This window comes from Mustela putorius, unplaced genomic scaffold (genome assembly GCF_011764305.1).
Source record: "Mustela putorius furo isolate JIRA1106 unplaced genomic scaffold, ASM1176430v1.1 tig00003867_pilon_pilon_pilon, whole genome shotgun sequence".
In the NCBI taxonomy this organism is placed as follows: domain Eukaryota; kingdom Metazoa; phylum Chordata; class Mammalia; order Carnivora; family Mustelidae; genus Mustela; species Mustela putorius.
Window position 1 is genome coordinate 22,568,427 of NW_025422019.1, and position 23,958 is coordinate 22,592,384.

General features: G+C 33.5%; 1 protein-coding gene across 1 annotated transcript in view; it reads right to left on the reverse strand.

Moving 5' to 3' along the window:
• The window catches only part of LRP1B (LDL receptor related protein 1B), a 1,620,129-nt gene that overhangs the window by 714,324 nt on the left and 881,847 nt on the right, over positions 1–23,958 (reverse strand). The window contains exon 21 of the mRNA XM_045066491.1: positions 18,477–18,659. Within this exon, the coding sequence (XP_044922426.1) occupies positions 18,477–18,659 (183 nt within the window). The remainder of the gene's footprint in view (positions 1–18,476; positions 18,660–23,958) is intronic.

A 23,958-nucleotide genomic window follows, 5' to 3' on the forward strand; every position in this document is an offset into this window, starting at 1 on the left:
TCACAAATCCAGACTTCAAGCTCTATTACAAAGCTGTCATCATCAAGACAGTATGGTACTGGCACAAAAAACAGACACATAGATGAGTGGAACAAGAAATTCCGCTACATGCAGAATAATGAAACTGGAACATTTCCTTACACCACGTACAAAAATAGACTCAAAATGGATGAAAGACCTCAATGTCACACAGGAATCCATCAAAATCTTTGAGAAGAATACAGGCAACAATCCCTTCAACCTCAGCTGCAGCAACTTCTTTCTAGAAACATCACCAAAGACAAGGGAAGCGAGGGCAAAAATGAACTATTGGGACTTTATCAAGATCAAAAACTTTTGCACAGAAAAGGAAACAGTCAGCAAAACCAAAGGACAACTAAGAAAATGTGAGAAGATATTCACAAATGACATATCAGATAAAGGGCTAGTATCCAAAATCTATAAAGAACTTATAAAAATCAATACCCAAAGAACAAATAATTTAATGAAGAAATGGTCAGAGGACATGAACAGACTTTTCTTCAAAGAAGACATCCAGATGGCCAACAGACACATGAAAAAGTGCTCTACATCACTTGGTATCAGGGAAATACAAATCAAAACCACAATGAGATACCACCCTGTACCAGTCAAATGGCTAATGTTAACATGTCAGGAAATGACAGATGTTGGCGAGGATGCAGAGAAAGGGGAACCCTCCTACACTGTTGGTGGGAATGCAAGCTGGTGTAGTCATTCTGGAAAACAGTATGGAGGTTCCTCAAGAATCTGAAAATATTGCTACACTACAACCCAGCAATCAGACTTGTAGTGTTACCCTAAAGATACAAATGTAGTGACCTGAAGGGGTATATGCACTCAAGTGTTTATGGCAACAATGTCCACAATAGCCAAACTATGGAAAGAACCTAGATGTCCATCAACATATGAATGGATAAAATAGATGTGGTATATATATATTGTGTGTACACACACACACACACACACACACACGCACACAATGAAATACTATGCAGCCATCAAAAGAAATAAAATCTTGCCTTTTGCAAAAACGTGGTTGGAACTAGAGGGTATTACACTGAGCAAAATAAGTCAATTAGAGAAAGACAATTATCATATGATCTCTCTGATATGAGGAATTTCAAAAAGGATGGTGGGAGTGTTGGGGGTTAGGGAAGGGAAAAAATGAAACAAGATGGAATTGGGATTGAGACAAACCATAAAAGACAATCTCACAAAAAATCCTTGAGGGTTGCTGACAGGAGTGGGGGTAGGGAGAGTGTGGTTGTGTTATGGACACTGGGGACAATATGTGATATGGTGAGTGCTATGAAGTGTGTAAGCCTGACGATTCACAGACCTGTATCCCTGGGGCAAATAATACATTATATGTTAATAAAAAATAATGAATACAAGAATAGATGAAAACAACAACAAAAAAAACACAATCTCCAAAACACATCAATAAAAAAGGCCCACAAAACCAAGTGCACGGTAGGTTTTCTTACATGTTAGTAACATTTATTTAGCTATGTGATATCTAAATATTTAAAAATTTTTAAAAAATCTAAAAAGATATTTATGTGATTACCAATATCTAGAACTATAATTCCATACACATATCAATCCAAGTTTATGGACAGTTTGTCTCTACATGAACGCTTTCTGGGAGGCTGCATAAGAAATAGCTAATAGTGATTGCCTCTGGTGAAGAAGACCTGAAGTGTGGAAAACTGGAGTAGGAAAGGAGAATTTTTCACTGAACCCAGTTACATTATTTATTTTCCTTCTACCAAATTTTGCATGACATCCCCAAAATAGCTCATTTTAAAATCATGATAACGAAATATATACACGTGTGCCATAAAATTTGATAGTTTCTGCAGATGCATGATGAAAATTCTATGTTGAAATGAACTGGTGACTTACACTCCGCTAGGAAATATACCTTCTGCTCCCACTCTCTTTCTTCTTATTATAGGATCCCAATTATTCTAATATTGTTTCATCTTATAGTATCACTTATCTCTCAAATCCTCCCCTCATGATCCAAGTTGTTTAACTTTTTCCCAGCTTCTTTATTCTCCATCATTTGATCTTCTAGATCACTAATTCTCTCTTCTGCCCATTTATCCTAGAAGTAAGAGCATCCATTTTTTATTGTACCTCATTAGTAGCTTTTTAAATTTTAAATTGGTTAGACTTTATTTCTTTTGTTTTTCCAAAAAGGGATTCTCCAGCATCTTGTATGCTTTTCTCAAGCCCAACTAGTACCTTTATAATTACCTTATGAACTTCAGTTCAAACATCTTACTAATGTCCTTATTGATTAGGTCCCTAGCAGTTGGTACTGTCTCTTGTTCTTTTTTTTTTTTTTTTTTTTTTGAGATGAGTTTTTCTGCTTCATCATTTTGTCCAGAGAAGAATAGATGAATGAGAGAAGAAAATGCTAAAGGGTAACAATGACCCCAGAAAAATATTCACTAAACAAATCATAAGAGACCAGTAACCTGGGGGCAGGGGGAGAAAAGGAAAGAAAAAAATATATGATCAGCCTGGTGAATAGAACAGAACCACATGCCTGATTTTGGTTGTATTTTGGTTTATTAGAAGAAACTGCTTCCCAAAGTTTTAAAAAAGAAAAACCCATATATGTACAAAAATAAGGGTAAAAATGGTGAAGGGATGGAATATGACTGTAAAGATGAAAATTGAAAAAGATTTTTAAAAAGGAATTTATAAGAAAAAAGAAAGAAAATAAAAGAAACAAGGAGAGAATGTGATCAGGCAGGAGACTAAAACAACGGAATACACTAGATTTAGGGTATATTTTGGTTCGTTAGAAGAAACTGTATCCCAAAATTTTAAAGAAATAAAAACTTGTTATGGGAGCGCCTGGGTGGCTCAGTGGGTTAAGCCGCTGCCTTCGGCTCAGGTCATGATCTCAGGGTCCTGGGATCGAGTCCCGCATCGGGCTCTCTGCTCAGCGGGGAGCCTGCTTCCCTCTCTCTCTCTCTGCCTGCCTCTCCGACTACTTGTGATTTCTCTCTGTCAAATAAATAAATAAAAATCTTAAAAAAAAAAAAAAACTTGTGCATGCACACATACACACACACGTACACACACACATAAATAAGATTGAATACAATGAAGGGATAGAATCACTATAAAAATGAAAATTTAAAAAAATTAAAAGGAATTGATAAGATTTATGTTAAAATAGGAAAGAGGAAAACTAAAAAAAAAAAAACAGAAAAAGAAAAAAAATTAAAAAACAATTAAGTTTGAAAGACTAAAGAATCATGAGGAAAAAGCCATGAATTCTATGTGCTGTGTTCCTCTAGCACTGGTGTTTTGCTGTTCTCTTTGATCAGTAAACTTGGTTTTGGCTGGATGTTCTTGCTGATCTTCTGGGGAAGAGTCCCGTTGGCAGTGAATCTCAAATGTTGTTGCTTAAGGTGTAATTGCACTGCCCTTGCCAGGGGCCAGGCTAAGTAATCTCCTTGGGTTTGCTCTTGGTAGCTTTTGTTCGCTGACAACTTTGGAGGATGAGAATCAAAATGGTAGCCTACCAATCTCCAGCCCAGAGATACTAAGGACTCAGGACCCCGCTCTTCCGTGTGCATTCAGAGAAAAGCAAGCAATCCGTTCCATCTCCCTGGTGTCTGGCTGCACTAGGAACTCTCCCAGCCTGGGACAAAGCTCTTCTATCTCTGGCACACAACCCCATTTGGAGTCTCCCAACCCATCTGATTCCTGCAGTGTACTCCTGTGCTGCTCCTCCCAGTGAAGGAAGCAGGGGCTTTCCCTGGATCTGCCACTTGTGGGGTCTCTGCTCAAAGAGTAGTGGTCCAGCTTTGCCTCAGATCACAGTTTAAGGTAACCCTAAGCTGAGAGCCCCTTCTTGGCTCCATCTTTCAGCCACTCTGATACCTGGGAGCTCTGCTGCACTCAGGCACCCTTGGTCTTTCTGTGACCCCAAGGGTCCTGAGACAACACTGTCCCTGCAAGGATTCCACTCCCACCTAGCCACTGGAGGGACTGCCCTCCACAGAACAGACTTCTAAAAGTTCTGATTTTGTGCTCTGCTGCTCTACCACTTGCTGGGAGCCAGCCCCCCACCATGGTGTATCTTCCCATATGTCACCTCGGATTCACTTCTCTGTGAACATCCTATCTTCCAGAAAGTGGTCACTTTTCTGTACATAGAATTCCTGCTATTCTTTTCTTTTATCTCCTGTTGAGTTTGTAGGTGCTCAGAATGCTTTGATAACTAGCTGAATTCCTGGGACCAGACAAAATTTAGGTCTCCTACTCCTCCATCTTGCTTCTTGCCCTACTAATTACACTTTAAAACTACAAGTTGAAAATAGGTGTTTATTATCAAGTTGAGTATTTATATACTCTTTTCTGATATACTTATAATGATATTTTCTATTGATAACTATGCATGGAAGAATGTTACAGAAATTGCAGTTTTTCCCTTTGAGCAAAGAGAAGAGGAATGACCAAGTAACAAAGCAGCAACAACAAACAGAAATAATAATCAGTATGTTGGTATCATGACAACTAGTGAAATCACACAATATGCAAACATAAACACACATACATACATGCACTTGGGACATTTTAAGGACTATTTTTATTTGTATTATTTTATTTATTTATTTATTTATTTATTTTGTTTGTTTGTTTGTTTTCAAAGATTTTATTTATTTATTTGACAGGAGATCACAAGTAGGCAGAGAGGGAGGGGGAGGCAGACTCCCCACTGAGCAGAGAGCCGCACGCGGGGCTTGATCCCAGGACCCTGAGATCACAACCTGAGCTGAAGGCAGAGGCTTAACCCACTGAGCCACCCAGGCATCCCTATTTGTATTATTTTGAAATATGTAGTTTAGGATAAAAGCCAGTATGATGTCAACAGCTATAGTGAAACTAAGAAACTAAGATCTCTGGAATCATTAGAAATTGTAATTCTTTACCAAAATAAATTTAAATGATCAATTCTAGAGTTTCTCTTTCTCTGTTAAACTAGTTTGAGTGTTTAAAAAAATAGATTTATCATTTTGCAAACTGTTTGACTCATTTTTATCTTTATAAAAGACATCATAGGTTATAACAGCATAATTTTGGTTGTGGGATACAATTGGCAATTAATATTAAAAATATGAGTATGGGTGTGTCTGAATGGCTTAGATGGGCATCCAGCTCATGTGATTCAGGTGATGATCTCAAGGTCCTGGGATTAAGACCAGTGCCAGACTTTTTGCTCAGCAGAGAGTCTGCTTGAGGGTTTCTCTCCCTCGCCTCCTCCCCCCTTGCACTCCCTTTCTCAAGTAAATAAATCTTAAAAAATAAAAAGGAATATGGGTATGTAAAGAAGTGAATCTTTGAGAAAATTCAAATGGATTTACTCAATATAGCATAAATTACAATCTTTTTAAAAAATTTACACTACTGAATTTTAATACTACATGCATATTTATTTCTCTAACAATGCTGGCTTCAATTCAATTCATCAATTATTTATTGAGTGTAATGTGTTTGCCTAGCTATTGAAAAATATAAAAAAGATGGGAAAGACAGATTTCTCATCTTATGAAGCAGTAGGTCTAGTAGTGGCAAAAGTTCTACACTGAACATATATATAAAAAGAGTAAGATAAAAGCCATATAAGGATCACAGAGTGCCATGGAATTTCAAAAATGTAGAAAATATATATGACCTGAAGGTTGAGAGCAAGATTTAGTGAGATGTTATTTGGAAAGGTGTCTTGAAGGGTGTCAGTGAATATTACATATGGAAACAGAAAAAACAATCATATAGATAGCTAAGATATATAGTCTTAATATACCTTCTACAAAATAAAAAGCAAGTAAAACAGAAAAAGAGATAATTTAATAGCATGTTGAATACTTTTGCTACTCAACAGGAATGTGTCAGAGCATAGACTGTTGAAATAAATCAACTCTAAATTGATCTCTCCATTTCTGAGTGAACCCACTCTAAAATTCTATCTTGCACATGTATTCCTTGTTTTATGCTAAACTTTATTTTCTTAATACCACAGCTATATGTACAAACTTCAATCAGAACTATAAACACAGAGCCATGTATACTGAGTTTAATGGATGATTATTAATGGCCATTTTGAATACACGGGGTTTTAGTGTTATTTGCTGAACCTAATGCACACACAACATGCAACTCAAATGTAAAGTTATAAAGTCAGGAGAGGGTGCAGAAACAATAATAAGGCAGTTTGAAGTCACATTTTATGTAATGTTGACTGCTAATTCATGAGGTGTCTCTTAACCATAAACAATGGAGAACCATTAAAAGATTTTGAGAGAGAATGTGCTCAGGTACAGTTATGAGGTAAGAGGGAGCCAAAGCTATGTGTAGAACACATTTGAAGGGGAATTATTGTCAGGGGCAAACACAGTAGGTCACACAGTGAGTGGTCTGAGGGACAGATAATTCAAGTTTACCATATGTTATGATATGTGAGTAGAAAGAGCAGAATGAGTGACAGTAGAGAAATTGTAGATATAGCATCAGTAGGACCTAAAAAAATGATGACATGTTAGAATGTCAAAATGCACTTTCTGCTTTATTTTTTGAAGATTTTTATTTATTTATTTGGCAGAGAGAGATCACAAGTAGGCAGAAAGGCAGGCAGAGAGAGAGAGGAGGAAGGAGGCTCCCCCCAATGCGGGGCTCGATTCCAGCACCCTGGGATCATGACCTGAGTTGAAGGCAGAGGCTTTAACCCACTGAGCCACCCAGGTGCCCCTTCAATATATTTTTAAAATAAACAGAGAAATATGGAAAAATTTTTGGCTTCAGAGAAAAAGTGAGATGTTCAGTATAGCATTGGGGAAAAAAAAAGAAAAAAAAAAGAGTTTGAAATGTGGGTTGAATTCCAGTGACGGGAATTTGGTAAACATTTACCTGGGAGTGAAGGTTGAAACATTGGGAACAAAAGAAAATTCTATGGATACCTTGCAGAAATATGATAAGGAGCAAAACAAAGAAATTTAGAGAAAAATCAACATAATGTCTGAAACACATTATGCATTTAACAAGTCTTTTTTTTTTTCTTGTATTTAAGGGGTAGACAATGAAAAGTGAAATTAAAAAAAAAAAAAGAATCTAGATGGTGAATGAATAAAGTGCAATCCATAATAGAGTTTATAAGGAAAGGTTTCAGAGAGGGCATGTGTTGTAGAGAAAGGTCAAATCTTACAGAAAAAGAAGTCAAAATGTAGTAGTAATAGTTACAGTTATCATTCATCAAATTCATATTGTGTTCCAGGCACTGAATGTATGTCCTACTTATGATGATGATGATATTAATGTAATTATTATCTCAATTTGCAGACTAGAAAATTGAAACTTAGGGGCACCTGGGTGGCTCAGTGGGTTAAGCCTCTGCCTTCGGCTCAGGTCATGACCTCAGGGTCCTGAGATCAAGCCCCATATTGGGCTCTAGATCCCAGCTTCCTGCTCTCTCTCTGCATGCTTACTTGTGATCTCTGTCAAATAAATAAATAAAATCTAAAAAAAAGAAAATTGAAACTTAGAGAGGTTTGGTAATTTTCTGAACTCACATAGTTATAATCCCTGATGACCACCAAAACAGCAATTTCCATCTAAGGTAGAGATAAAAACATCAGTGGTTGCCAGGGGTTGGGGGAAAAGAGATATGGATAGGCAGAGCACAGAGACTTTTAGGGCAATGAAATCACTATGACACTATGCTGGCACATGATACATCATTATACATTTGTCCAAATCCATAGTTTGTACATTACCAAGAATAAATTTTAATGTAAATTATGGACCTTGGGTGATATGTCAAAGTAGGAATGCAAGTTCATCAACTGCAATAAGTCATTCTGTTGTGGAATGCTGTTAGTAAAGGAAGTTGTGTGTGTAGGGGTAACAGGGGCTATATGGGAACTCTGTTCTTTCCTCTTTTTTTATGAACCTAAAACTGTTCTAAAAATTAAGTCTACTAAAAAAAAAAAAAGACTTTCACAGAAATTTAATTGTGCAGTATATACCTTGTCATTCAGTTCTAAATATTTAAAGGTGCTGGGGGGAGAAGGGGGTGGGATTATGGACATTGGGGAGGGTATGTGCTTTGGTGAGTGCTGTGAAGTGTGTAAACCTGGTGATTCACAGACCTGTACCCCTGGGGATAAAAATATATGTTCATAAAAAATAAAAAAATTTAAAAAATAAAATAAATAAATAAATAAATAAATAAATGTGTATATTGGGATTTCTTTATTAGTCTTGATTATTTTGAAGTATGATTTTAATTTTCAAATTCATGTTTTTTTTTGTTTTTTTGTTTTTTGTTTTTTTTTTTTTTTTAGAAAAAGTGAGAGAGAGAGCAGGAGTAGGGGTAGGGGCAGAGGAAGAGGGAGAACCAGATTCTCCACTGAGCAGGGAGCCTGACATGGGGTTCAAACTCAAGACCCTGGAATCATGACCTGAGCCAAAAGTGGACACTCAGCCAAATGAGCCACATAGGCACCTGCCTTTCTAATCTTTTTGATGCTGAATTCTAATTTGACTTTTGTGTATGGAGAATGCTTTCTGTACATTGTCAACTATTTGGTGTACAGGTAAGGCTATTTATATACTTTTAGAGTTAAGCTTATTGAATGCATTATTCCAATCTTTAAAAAATATAATATAAATGAATATCTTGTACACATCACTCCTCCAATGTATTATTTGTAGGATAAGGCTTTAGAGGTGGAATTGTGAAAGTGTATTCACATTATAAACATAGATACATATTGCCAAATGGCCTTCTTTATCGTTTCATCAATATTTAGTGACATCAGTGTCTGCTTCATCTACTCTCACCAACATAAGGTATTATTGGTTTTGTTAATAATCACCAATCTGATATTGAAAAAAAAATGTAATTCCACTAAATATTTGACTTTCTAGCTTAAGTGACTTAGTATGGAAATGATATAGTCCATTAGTCCATAGAACTAGTCACCTGGTCTGAATCCAACTGCAAGAAAGTTGAGAGATAGAGGAAAGCACAAGGATGACTGATGAGTATTGTCTTTTCTACATATTTTTTAAAAATACATATTTTAATTTTTTAATGTAAATATAGGTGTCTTAAAGTCTTAGAGCAGTTTTAACCTTTAATAAATTTAAAAATATAAATGTTACAAGCATAAAAATTATTTGAAAGCTTATCTAAATTTGTTATACTTTTATAAATTGGGTCTTAAATACATGTAATTTTGTTAATTTAGAGTATAACACTTTTAATATTATTTTTTGTTTCAGCTTCACTAAAGATGGCAAACTACTATAAACTACTAGAAACAAACTTAAACATTAATTATTCAAGATTCACAAAACTAGCAATATGTTAAATATAAATAATTGAAGTTTCAGATGATGTCTTTGGTGTTATAGCATTTATACTTCTGAAGTTATTAAAGGTTAAAAAATGACTAAGAGTTTGGGACATTGCATATAAATGTGCAAAGTTATGAATTTTTCCTTTTAGCAATTCTTTATTTATATTCCATATGTTCTGCTATGTACAAACCTTTATTTTCTAAACTTTCTACAATTTCAGTTTTATTGTATCTAGAATAAATATATTGAGTGTTTTTATTATTAAAGTTCCAAATGCAGGAATGGTATTACTCTTCAAAATTATTAGTTTTATTATACTATAATCAGGACATTTTGTATGCATCACTTCTACTTCTTGGAATTTATTGAGTTGTTTGTGACAATAAATAGTTATTTAAAAAAATATATCATGAGCCTTGTAAAAGAAGCTTCATCTTTCTTGACTTTTAAGAATAGAATTATATTTTTATTAATTTGTTCTAAGCATTAATTCTTTAGATCTACATTCTTGCTTATTTTTCTTCCATTTGATTTTTTATGGACTATGGTAAATGAGTAAAATTTCATTCTTCTAATATAGTTTTCTTATTATGGTTCCTATATTTTTTGCTATATAGAAGTTGATAGCATATTATTTAATGTAAGATATTTAGACTGCAAAATCCTTATTGAAGATTGCATTTTTATCATTTAACTGTTTGGTTAGTTTTATTGTAGTTGTTAATCTCATCAATATTTTATTTTGGTCCCTAAACTTCTCTTTCTCATTTTCTCACCAAATCCTATTTTCCTATTATCTTAATAATTTTCTTAGTGAGGCTTTATGTGTAAAAATCCCATGTACTTTGTATGACTAAATTATCTGGAATAATATTTTACTTGGAATATTTACCAAGAATATTAGCCTGAAAGTGTTTTTCCCTCAGCTTCTTATTACTCTATTTTCTTGTGGCATTTCTTAAAATCTTCTTAGATAATCTGATTTTCTTTCTGGTAGTTTCAGTATCTGATGATCTGCAATTTCAAAATGACTTATAGAAGTTTGGTTAATTTCATTAATTTTACCCAAAAGTCTGAATGTATTTTTTTAATCACCATATAGTGTATTATTTGTTTCAGGGGTCCAGGTCTGTGATTCATCAGTCAGTCTTACACAATTCACAAAGCTCACCATAGCATATACCCTCCCCAATGTCCATCACCCAGCTACTCCATCCGTCCTACTCCCCTCCACTCCAGCAGCCCTCAGTTTGTTTCCTGAGATTAAGAGTCTCTTATGGTTTGTTTCCCTCTCTGGTTTCATACTGCTTCATTTTTTCCTCTCTTCCCTTATTTTCCTCTGCCTTATTTCTCAAAGCCCTCATATCAGTAAAATAATATGATAATTGTCTTTCTCTGATGACTTATTTTGCTTAGCATAATAGCCTCTAGTTCTATCCATGCCATTGCAAATGGCAAGATTTCAATTTTTGATGGCTGGAATATATATATATCTATATATATCTATATATACAGATATATATATTCACACACACACACACACATACACACCACATAGTCTTTATCCATTTATCTGTCAACGGACATCCATGGTTTGGCTATTGTGGACATTCTTGCTATGAACATTGGGTTACAGTTGCCCCTTCAAATCACATTTGTATCATTGGGGTAAATACCTAGTACTGCAATTGCTGGGCCATAGGGTAGCTTTATTTTAAACTTTTTGAGGAACCTCCATACTGTTTTCCAGAGTGGCTGCACCAGCTTGCATTCCCACCAACAATCCTCACTAATATCTGGCATTTCCTGACTTGTTAATTTTACCCATTCTGACTGGTGTGAGGTGGTATCTCATTGTGGTTTTGATTTGTATTTCCCTGAAGCCAAGTGATATTAAGTACTTTTTCAGGTGTGTGTTGGCCATCTAGATGTCTTCTTTGAAGAAATGTCTGTTCATGTCCTCTGCCCATTTCTTGATTGGATTATTATTAGATTATTATTGGATTATTTGTTCATTGGATATTGATTTTGATAAGTTCTTTATATAGATTTTGGATACTAGCCCTTTATCAGATATGTCATTTGCAATTATCTTCTCCCATTCTCTCGATTGTCTTTGTTTTGTTTACAGTTTCCTTTACTGTGCAAAAGCTTTTGATCTTGATGAAGTTCCAGTATTCACTTTTGCCCTTGCTTCCCTTGCCTTTGGCAATGTGTCTAGGAAGAAGTTGTTGGGAATGAGGTCAAAGAGGTTGCTGCCTGTAATCTCCTCAAGGATTTTGAAGGAATCCTGTCTCACATTGAGGTCTTTCATCCATTTTGAGTCTATTTTTGTGCACAGTGTAAGGAAATGGTCCAGTTTTGTTCTTCTGCATGTTGTTGCTGTCCAATTTTCCCAACACCATTTTTTGAAGTGACTGTCTTTTTTTCCATGAACATTCTTTCTTGCTTAGTCAAAGATTAGTTGACCATAGAGTTGAGAGTCTTTTTCTGGGCTATCTATTCTATCCCACTGATCTATATGTCTGTTTTTGTGCCAATACCATACCATCTTGATTATTACAGTAGAGCTTCAAGTGTGGAATTGTGATACCACCAGCTTTGCTTTTCTTTTTTAACATTCCTCTGGTTATTCAGGGTCTTTTCTGGTTCCATACGAATTTCAGGATTATTTGTCTCATTTCTGTGAAAAAAGTTGATGGTATTTTGATAGGGATTGCATTAAATGTGTAGATTCCTTTAGGTAACATAGACATTTTCACAATATTTGTTCTTCCAATCCATGAGCATGGAACATTTTTCCATTTCTTTGTGTCTTCGTCAATTTCTTTCATGAGTATTCTATAGATTTCTGAGTACAGATTCTTTGCCTCTTTGGTTAGGTTTATTCCTAGGTATCTTAAGGTTTTTAAGGTTTTTGGGTGCAATTGTAAATGAGACTGACTCTTTAATTTCTCTTTCTTCTGTCTTGCTGTTAGTGTGTAGAAATGCAACTGATTTCTGTGCATTGATTTTATATCCTGACACTTTACTGAATTCCTGTATGAGTTCTAGCAGTTTTGGAATGGAGTCTTTTGGGTTTTCCACATAAAGTATCATACCATCTGCAAAGAGTGAGAGTTTTACTTCTTCTTTGCCAAATTGGATGTCTTTTATTTCTTTTTGTTGTCTGATTGCTGAGGCTAGGACTTCTAGTACTATGTTGAATAGCAGTGGTGATAGTAGACATCCCTGCTGTATTCCTGATCTTAGGGGAAACCCTCTCCATTTTTCCACATTGAGAATGATACTCACTGTGGGTTTTTCATAGATGGCTTTTATGATATTGAGGTATATACCCTCTATACCTATACTGTGAAGAATTTAATTGAGAAAGAATGTTGTACTTTGTCAAATGCTTTTTTTGCATCTACTGAGAGTATCATATAAAAGATATCAACAATTATAAGAATATATTATGAGTAACTATATGCCAACAAATTAGACAATCTGGAAGAAATGGATGCATTCCTAGAGATGTATAAACTACAATACTGAACCAGGAATAAATGGAGAACTAGAACAGACCCATAACTAGCAAGGGAATTGAAGCAGTAATCAAAAAAATCTCCTAAGAAAGAAGAGCCCAGGGTCAGATGGCTTTTCAGGGAAATTCTACTAAACATTTAAGGAAGAATTAATACCTATTCTTCTGAAAATTTTCCAAAAAATACAAATGGAAGGAAAACTTCCAAAGTCATTTTATGATGCCAGCAATCCCTTGATTCCAAAACCAGACAAAGACCCCATAAAAAGGAGAACTACAGACCAATATCCTGCTGAATATGGACTCAAAAATTCTCACCAAAATACTAGCCAATAGGATCCAACAGTACATGAAAAGGATTATTTACCCCAACTAAGTGGGATTTATTCCTCGGCTGCAAGGTTGGTTCAACATTCGCAAATCAATCAATGTGATACACTACTTTAATAAAAGAATTAATTTACTTATTTTTGAGGAATCAAGTTCTTCAATTTAGGGAAATCTTAGCTTTTTCAGCCACTTAGTTATCCTGTGTATGTGTGTGTGTGTGTGTGTGTGTGTGTGTGTGTGTGTGTTCTGTGTTTCTTTCTGTTAATACCTATATTCCCTCATGGAATTTCTTGAAGTATCTGCTGTAGCCTTACAACATAGATCTTAACTGCTCTTTCTTTTTTATTTCTCTTCTATTTTTCCATGATGTCTCTGAATAAACTGTATATTATTATTTTCAAGTTTGTTTTCTCTGTGTCCAGCCTAGAGTTTATTTAAAGTTCCATGTTGGTGTACTTCATTCTCAAGTCTAATATTTATCATTTTTACACCATTTTCTATTATAATTTTTCTGCTTATATCTATATCTATATCTATATATGAATATCCCTAAATTGAACAAGAATATATATGCATATATATATCCATAGATAAAAAATGGAAAAAATGGAAAAGAATATCCCTAAATTGAACAAGAATATATATGGAGATATATCTATATCTATATCTATATAGATATATATGGATATGTAGCTATATCTATATATATATCCATATATATCTATATAGATATATATCTATATCTAGATATATATGGATATATATATAGATATAGCTCCATATATATCTACATAGATATATATGGATATGTAGATATATCTATATATCTACATATATATAGATATAGATATATCTCCATATATATTCTTGTTCAATTTAGGGTTATTCTTTTCCATTTTTTCCATTTTTTATCTTTGAGGATCCCAAACATATTTCTTTTCTTTTTTTTTTTTTTTTAGATCTGTCATTTAAACATCTCATTTTCACTTAATCTTGAATAAATTCATTTTATGACTGATTTTTGATGGCTTGTTTTACTAGAGATGGTTATCTTCATGGATTTTACAAATTTCTCTTCAATCTCATCTTGAATAGGAGTTTTCAATTTTTGCCCTGACTTTATGTGTTTACTCATTACTGTGTCAGGTGTTGCTTCTTCTAGTTCAGCCCACTCCATCACTACCCTCACTCTTGGTTCAAAAATACATCCTGTATTTGTCTTATCACTTTCAGTCCTTAACCTAGCTAGAGGCTTGACATGATTGCCATGCCTACATTATCCAATCTCTCTAGGTACGCTACTTCATTGAAGTAACCATCCTAGGAAGCAACCAGCAGTAATTTTTTCCCCTCTTTTTTTTTTTTTTTAACTCAATTTTATTTTTTCAGTGTTCCAAGATTGTTTATGCACCATACCCAGTGCTCCATGCAACACATATCCCTCTTAATCCCCTCTTTTTAAGAGCAAATGAGTCCAATCCAGTGTCTGATTTTCATCAGTGTGCCTGATTCCAGTCCCCAAATTCATGTGGGATAGCTTTATTTCCCATTAAACCTAAAATCTGAACACCTGTTCATCTCTACTCATCTCCAAATCTAATCCAATCAGGCATCCAGATTCAACCCAGCTCCACCATTTGTTATTCCATTGACTTCAGTTCATCAGAGATATATTTTGTTGGTCAATGTGACTATATCTCTCTCATTTTCTCTTGTTATATTTTTTCACCATCTTTATGTGTTTTTCACAGCAGAGAAAGGATTCAAAGTGTGAATTTAAAATTCCATCTTTATGAATTTTTTCTTATGCCTTTTCAATGACATTAGACTAGTTCATTGTGTGAATGCACTTAAGTATTAAGTAGTTCCCCTAAACATGGACAATGAATTATTTCTACTTTGGGGGCCTTTAAAACAAAATGTTGTACTGAAAATCTTTTTGTAGATACCTTCATATACTCCTGCTGTTCTTTACATGAATTTCTAGAAATGAAAAGTTTGGGCCAAATTTATATTTTTACCAGCAGGTGGAGGGCCTCTTTTCCCCATAATCTTGCCATCATTATATAATATCAATATTATTTTCTTTTGTCCAATATGAAGAATGTATCTGTGAGTTTCTTTTCCATGAGAGGTAGACATGAAATTTCCCTGCCTGATTCCTCATTAATAATATAACTGCATCTTGTTGGTTGGAAGTAAGGGACCAAATGAGAGAGTATCGATTTGGTCAAAGATAGGTCCTTTGAAATTAGAAGCTCTTAAATTTTATTTTAATTGATTAATTAATTAGCTACTAAATATTAATTATTGTATTATAGTTTTAATTTAGGTCACATTCTATTCTTTGCAGGAATAAATTAACTTATTAATGTGCCTACACTTTTACTCTGATAGATAGCAATTTACGTATAAAGGAAAAGCCATTGTGACCACCTAATACGAACTGATTACCCTGAAAATTTTTAAATGTTTAAGCTAGCATTTGGAAGTCTTCAGAAAATAAAAATGAACACTGAATTTAGCCTCTTGAGTAGTTTAAAGGTTTTTAAGCTTTTAGGCTAATAATTTAAGTAAATTTTAAAATATCAAAAACATCATAGATATTTATATTTATATTTAATATTTATATTTAAGGTTCCCTTTAATACCTGAAATATTCATAAATATGCATATATAATTATGAGTTATGACTCCTCAAATATTTGATACATTATGGTTTACTATGTTGAAGCCATAGATCAAATTAGAATCAGATTGTTACATTTCACATTTTACATTTATTTATTTATTTATTTGACAGAGAATGAGAGTGAGTACTCTGTGGGAGTGGCAGGCAAATGGTGATAGAGAAGCAGACCTCCCGCTGAGCAAGGAGCCCAATGCCAGGCTTGATCCCAGGACCCTGACTGAGATCATGACCTGAGTCACAGCTAGATGTTTATCCAACTGAGCCACCCAGGTGCCCCGATTTTTAATTTTTATTTATTTATTATTTGTGTGTGTGTGTAAGAGCACGTAAATTCTGCTCTTTTAGCAAATTTCAGTTGCATAATACAGTATTATCAACTATAGTCATCATGTTATACTCTATTTCCCTTTGATAATGCAACACAAATTTTATTTCACTTCTGATTTTTTACATTAAGTTTTGATTAACCTGATGATTACTTGATACATACACGTGATTATTACATGGATAGTCCAAATCCCAATCAATACACATAAAATTATCTTTCAGAATCCAATTCTCCAAAGATACCCAGTGTATGGGGTCAAAGTACACACCCACAAATATGTTATTTTTACATAAGTATTATTTTGAGCTGAAAGCATTTGAAGTTCAAAAGATGTAGAAAGAAGTCTTCCTATAGCTTCCCTTATATGACTATAAGCATAAAACTTTTGAGAAATGAGGACTTCCATAAATCCTTTTCTAGGGAAATTTTATGGCCATGAAGAAAATAAAAAAAATCAGTGCCTAGATGGAGCTGCACACATTTTACTGACTAGCCCTTATCTTCCTTTAGTTCTCAGATATATTAATCTACATACAACTTTCCATCCCTACAAACTTATGAAGTTCTTTTCTGTTTTTTGGTCACCTTCCCACAAATTTACTATTATTGTTAAGATTCTATAAGCCCAAGTTCTAACCAGCCCCTGGAGTTACTCATCACTGATGTAAGATGCATGTATATATAAACTTGCTTTTTCTTCCTTTTTTTTTTTTTTTTTTAATTAAGCCATCTATTGTCTGTCTAATTTTAAGGGCCCCAGTCAATGAAACTGATGTGGTATAGACAATTTTTTTTCCTCCCTTCATTATTATTTATCATATTATTATCTATTAAAGTTTAATCAGTATATGTTCCAAAGATAATTTCTAAATTTAATAATTTAGAAATTTAATAATTTAATAATAATTTAATAATTTAATAATAATTTAATAATTTCTAAATTTAAAGTCACATTTTTAAATCAATAACCCCAAAACCAAGACACTTAATGTAACGATTGAAAAGAGTCACATAATTGTGAAAACTATTGTTGCAAAAGTAACCATTTTGAAAACATAAAGAATGATCCTCAGGAGTGTTTATTTCTCTATGCCTATGTTAGCTTATATTTATCCTTTATTTCTTAGTCAAATGCTTAATTGTAACCAGGAAGTGTGTCCAGATAAAGAAACACAATTTCTTTTTTTATCTTTAGATGCCCATGGGCCATGTGGTTTCTAGTGTGTTTGCTTAATCATAGCTGTGATAACTTTTCATTTCTGTGTTTTGGTTGAAATACTTAATAAGGAGCAAAATGAATCACCAGATATTAGGCAATTCAAAAAGCAATTTCACTGCATCCCAGAGATGATTCCATAATATATCCTGAAATCTATAGGGATTGTTTCCATTGGATTATTTGGTGAATGATATAATCCATTTCAAAAATCATACTATTATAGCTATTGTAATATATTTTTTCTCTAAACTTCAACTCATCACGTGGTATTGAGAGAAAAATAAATAAGTTGGTTTATTATGTCAGATAGAACCTACTCTATGTAGAAAAACAAAATGGACCAGACATAATAATAGAATAACATCATAAAAAATAGAAACCTCGTGACTTTCAAAACAATTCAAAGGTTTGAATGATAGTCATCACCTTTATCTTAATGAAATCTAGCAACAGCATGATTAAATTTAGGAATCTACTGTACTCGAAAATAAATGTATATAATTCTGCCTTTTCATTCCATTCATCTTCATATTCATCTTCATGAAATTTTAGGGTGAGGGTTTATCTGTGGAAAGAGGAATGTTGTCTGTGTATTAAGCACAATTATCTCTTTCAGAAGTCTGAAATTCCAGACTCTGAATCTGGATTACATGGTTTCAAATCCCAATTCTGCTATGTGTCTCTTTTGACTTTTTTTAACTTGAGCATGTTAAAAACTCTTCTGGGCTTCAGTTTTTTTCACTGTGAGTTAGGATGATGAAATGAGTTCATGGCAAAAACATTCCTTAGAGCTGTGTTGGGCCCATAGATAGTTCTCTGTAAGTATCAGCTCATATTATTATCACACATATAATGTAAACAAACATACTAGAAACATGAGAACCCTTTTTATGCAGGTAAAATATACACTGAAATTGGGTCAAAGGATTATAGCTCTAGGAAGCCCAAGGTAGAAGCTGAACCAACGTACCTGTACTCCGACAGGAAAACTTGGTTTTATGATCACACAGTCGTAATGTCCCATTGCAGCCTTTTTCATCGCTACCATCTTCACAATCTTTTTCCCCATCACAGCGCCACAGATCAGGAATGCAATTTCCATCAGGATGGCACTGAAATTCATTCCCGTTACAACCAGCAGGAGAACGAATCTCTTAAATTGAAATGAGGGTGGAAGAGGCAGAGGGGGAAGGATAAGAGAGAAATTATTATTTTACTTGACGATAATTTTTTTCATGTTCTTTTTCTTTTCAGGCATTAGTATGCTGCCAGAGAGAATATATTTTCACTTTAGTTGTTTAATAGCTATAATACCATCTGATATTTGCAAATTCATTTTAGAAATGTTAATGATTAGAAGAAAAGATGTTTCTTCCCTCCCACAGAATTCCTGAAAGTGCCACATACATTAGGAAAAAGGAAGATATGTAGATACTCTGTTGTGATTTGTATTAGAAACTCAAGAATGAGATCTTTAAAGGGCTTTTTGCCATGGCATATAAAAGAGATTTCACATTCATTCTACACTAAATGTTTAGACTTTGGTTGGTCTTTTTACCTTCCTTTAGGCAAATTCTTTCAGACTAGTAAAAGGTAAATAACCAAAAAATCATAAGTGCTTTCTGGTTAACAATATCTTTGAAGAACAATGTCCAAATTTTTGAAAAAGAACAAACAAAAAACTCCAGATAATAAGCAAATTCTTTAGGACATAAGATTTTAATGAGGTACTACACATTCAATTTCAACTTATTAATAATTCATAGAGTTTGAATTAATAGTATTCCTCAAACCTCAAAATATATAGGTTAAGTTCTACAGGTTAAATTCTCACATAGGCAAGAATAAGGGAACATAAATATTGGGGATATGGATGCTTTACAGCACAACAACTGAATATGGCTATCATTAACAGTATTTTAAATTTTTATTAATATCTAATATTATGAAATGTCATATTAACCAGTATCTCCAAATTCTGTTGTAAAATAGATTTTATTATTATTTTTCTAAATAGAAGTTTTAATCTAATAAACTTGTTGAGTATTTCATACAGCTTTATTCAACAATTTTTCTACATTGCATCTATAATAGCAATTAATCTCATTATGACCAATTTGTAATAGTTTCAGGTGCATTACCCACCACTTAAAGCTGGTTTGGTAGGAATCATGTGGTTATAAGTTATGATTAAATTTACTTGAGATCAAAGCTAACAATATCTTTTATATCACCAAGGCAGTTACTTAATCTTTTTAGATCTCTGTGTGTTTACCTAGAAAGCAAAGAATCTACAGGGTTGTTGTGAGGAATGAATTGCATATCTGTAAATAATTATTTTAACTACAAAATTTTGTTATTTTCCTGTTATTTTCTATGATATTAATATTCATTTCTTGAATTTTTCTCAATTTAAAAACTTTCAAAAACTGTCAGGTGATACAGAATCATGAAGATGCACAAAGTAGACTTACTTCTACTTCTTAAGTGTTTCTAGAGCAGTAACAACAGCAACAAAAATAAGTAACATGAGTCTTACTGAAGTAGGAATAAAGAAGTTCATTGGATAGAAAATACCTGTTCCAATTCACAGAAAATCTACAGGACTAATTTTTTTATTGTTTATAATACCTTTATTCATACTAAAATTTAGAAGCAATCAAGATATTCTTCTGTAGGGAATGGATAAATAAACTCTGGTACATCCAAACAATGGATTATCATATAGTGCTAAAATAAATGCACTATCAATCCATCAAGAGACATGGAAGAACAGTAAATGCAAATTACTAACTGAAAGAAAGAAATCTGCAAAGGCTATGTAAGATAAGACTAAATAAGATACCACTATGTAAGATATGACTCCAACTATGACATTCTGGAAAGGGTAAAACTATGGAGATTATGAGTGCCAGAGTGGTTCAGTCAGTTGAGCATCTGACTCTTGATTTTGATTCAGATCATTAATCTCAGAGTTAGGAGATTGATCCTGGCATTGGTCTGGGTGTAGAGCCTACTTAAGATTCTCTCTCTTATAGGACTAATGTTTAAAAGTAACAACTGCAAAGAGTACTTCTACTCATCACACCCAACTTACAGTGAAGGCATTGAGTTTAGGATGGCTTCCTTCCAAAAAAAAAGGCTTTTTCTAACTTTCTAGTCATGCAAATCATTCTGACTTTGGGTATATAGAGTCTTCATGATTAAACAAAATTCTTGTGGGGATCCCTGGGTGGCTCTGTTGGTTAAACTTCTGCCTTCAGCTCAGGTCACGATCCCAGGGTCATGGAATTGAGTCCTACATTGAGCTCCTTGCTCAGTGGGGAGTCTGCTTCTCCCTCTCCCTCTGCCATTCCCCCCACCTGTGCCCAGTTTCTCTCTCTCTGACAAATAAAATCTAAAATGAACAAACAAAAAATAATTAAACAAAATACTTGCTTCCACACATACAATCAACAAAGATGGTGCAGTCTGTGCACATTCAAGAGATATATATGGAATGTGATACAGCAAACTCTCACCATATTTAATTTGTTATTTGCAGAGTGTACTACTTAGCAGTACAGTCTAACTACTACAGTGGTAAAGAATGTTGGGACAGGTCTCATAAACAAGATGTTGTGAAGTTTCAAACCTGGAGTCTTTTTAAATGTAATTTGAGAATCTTAGGTGATTTCAATATTCAGGAATAACAAAGGAGACAAATCAAATGGAGTTCCAAGACCTTAAGTGATTCCATGGTGAGGAGGTCAGCTGTCATGCAACAGTGAAATGGCTGTTTTCTTTCACTGACACTTAAATTCCCTTGAAAACAAAATACAAACTTTGGCTAAGCTGAATTTTATAACCTGTAGTATGAGCTCAGCCAATCACGTATAAAAGTTGTATTTCAGGTAATTGTCACTCAGTGATTCCAAATATTTAATAATGGAAGGTACAGTCTATTGATTTTTCTATATTCTGTAAAATAAGAGTTGAAGACTGGCAGCTCCTATATTGAATCTGTCCCTCAGTATGTTTAATTTGGCAAACATACTATTGACCTCTTAAAAATCTGAAGATTTCCTATAAAAATATCTAGATTTTCCAGTTCCTTGAAAAGTAAGATTCTTGGGCTAGCATCCTTGCAAGGTAACAACTGCTATAATACATTACATGTATTAACATATATATATGTACATATAATGTAAATAAAATATCATGTGTATTAAGATCCTATTGAATTAAATATTAAATTAAGTTAATATCCTATTTAATTTAATCTTATTAATATCCCATTATAATGAAGAGATAAAGATACACATTTTCATTGTATTTTCCCTAGTAGATTTTTTTTCCTTGGGGGAGGTAGACAGTAGGGCAAAACTACATTTTCTTTTGCTTTTGAATCGACTTCTGAAAAGCTGTAGGGAAAATTTGGTTTTACTTTTGCTTCAATATTAGTACTAATTTTACTCTCTTGTGCAAATTAGTATTCTTTCTTTGTAAGTCCACCTTATGGATATTCATGAGTAATCCTGAAATTTATCACGTTTCTCTCTTTGCAATAGTTTCTTAGAATTTAGAGACAAGGGGCGCCTGGGTGGCTCAGTGGGTTAAGCCACTGCCTTCGGCTCAGGTCATGACCTCAGAGTCCTATAATCGAGCCCCGCATCGGGCTCTCTGCTCAGTGGGGAGCCTGCTTCCTCCTCTCTGCCTGCCTCTCTGCCTGCTTGTAATCTCTGTCAAATAAATAAATAAAATCTTAAAAAAAAAGAATTTAGAGACAAAATTATGAATCATTTTTCATATCATTTTTCATATATGTATTTATTTGGATCAGTCTTACCCTCAGATTTATTTACACTGCTAACTCTTTTTCTGCCCTTTTAAAAAAGTTCTTCCTCTTCATCTTTATAGTATTTTATCTTTCCAGGTTATTGTTTAGGTTATTTCTGGAATAACCTAACAAATAACCTATTTGTTGACCAAATAAAAAAATAGGACTGTTATATGTAAGGAAATTTTGAGAAGAAATAACATATTTTACATTTAAAAGTACCCTTATTGAGGAAACACTGTATTAGCTCAAATAAAATAAAATGGTATATACCAAATCCGAGAGTATATTTCTATTCCTCTTCCCATCCTTTCTTTCTTCAGATATTATGTTGCCTCAACAATATCAATAATAATGAAAGGAATTCTATGTTTAACTACTTATTGTCAAAGTAATGCTTCGGCTCTTTTAAACATATTTTGAATTTGGTTTCAAAGATCTAGTTCTTTAAAGTCATGTTAGATCATTAACCCAATGACCTAATGGGAAATTCTCAAAATAATTTATGTAAACTCAGAAATCTAGATAGATTAACCTGATTCAAAAAAGAAACTTGCAAAAGGTAAACTGCTGCTTTGGGAGAAGGGGTTGCCTGTGATCCAGCAGTATGGGGACTTTACATGTAGAATCTAAGACTTTTAGCTCAATGTTACTTACTGCTGGAAATAAATTGTAGCTACACAAATCAAAGTGGCATTGATAAAAGGGAGAGTATGCTGCTATTGTCTGAGGTGTATTTTTTTTTAATAATTCCATTTGCATTTTCTTTGCTTTTCCTGGTATTGTTTGGTTTGTCTATTCGTACTTCATCAGTGAATCTACTCATTTGTTTTCTTATTCTAAACAAACATTTATCTTATAAATTTAAATACAAATGTGATGTTTCCCTGAAGCTTTTCTTTTCTTCTTCCTAAACTACTCATGTCTAAACCTCTATGGATTGGTATACTATTAACTGACACCACAATCAACCAGATCATAACAAGTTTAAAATGAGGGTATAGTCTGAAGAAGGAAATACAACACCATTATAAATATTAAAATCTAAATGATGAAATAATTCTTTTTAATAAAGCTTACATACATGTCACTAATGTATCCCTTCTGGATCTAGTCATATTATTTCCCCAAACCTGGACTCTCTTTCTGTTTATACTTCATCTATTAATGTCCATAATTTTCTTTAAGATTCGATTAAAATAAAACAACTATATAGAATTGGGTCTCTTATCTGGTTTTTGCATATTCAGGAATTCATGGATAAGCTTTAGAGATTTATAAGATCTCAGATTTTACATGATATTTTACATTACTATATATCTTTTCCCTCTGTGGAAGGAATTCAGAGCTTTTTTTTTTTAACTCACAGAGAATTCCAAGACCAATTTCACACTTTTCTGTTTTTATTTTTAATTCCAATTCTATACACCTTGCATGTAAATAGTAGTTTATATGGCATTTGATTTTGCTTGGGCTTCAAATTCATCATATTAGCATGAATTAAAACCCAGTGAAAAAAGGATCAGTCATCTGTTTCTTTTGATTTTCATTAAAAATAAACAAAACAGCTTATTGAGAGAACTCATTTCACAGAAACAAAACCCACAAATAAATATGCTTATATTTATACAGA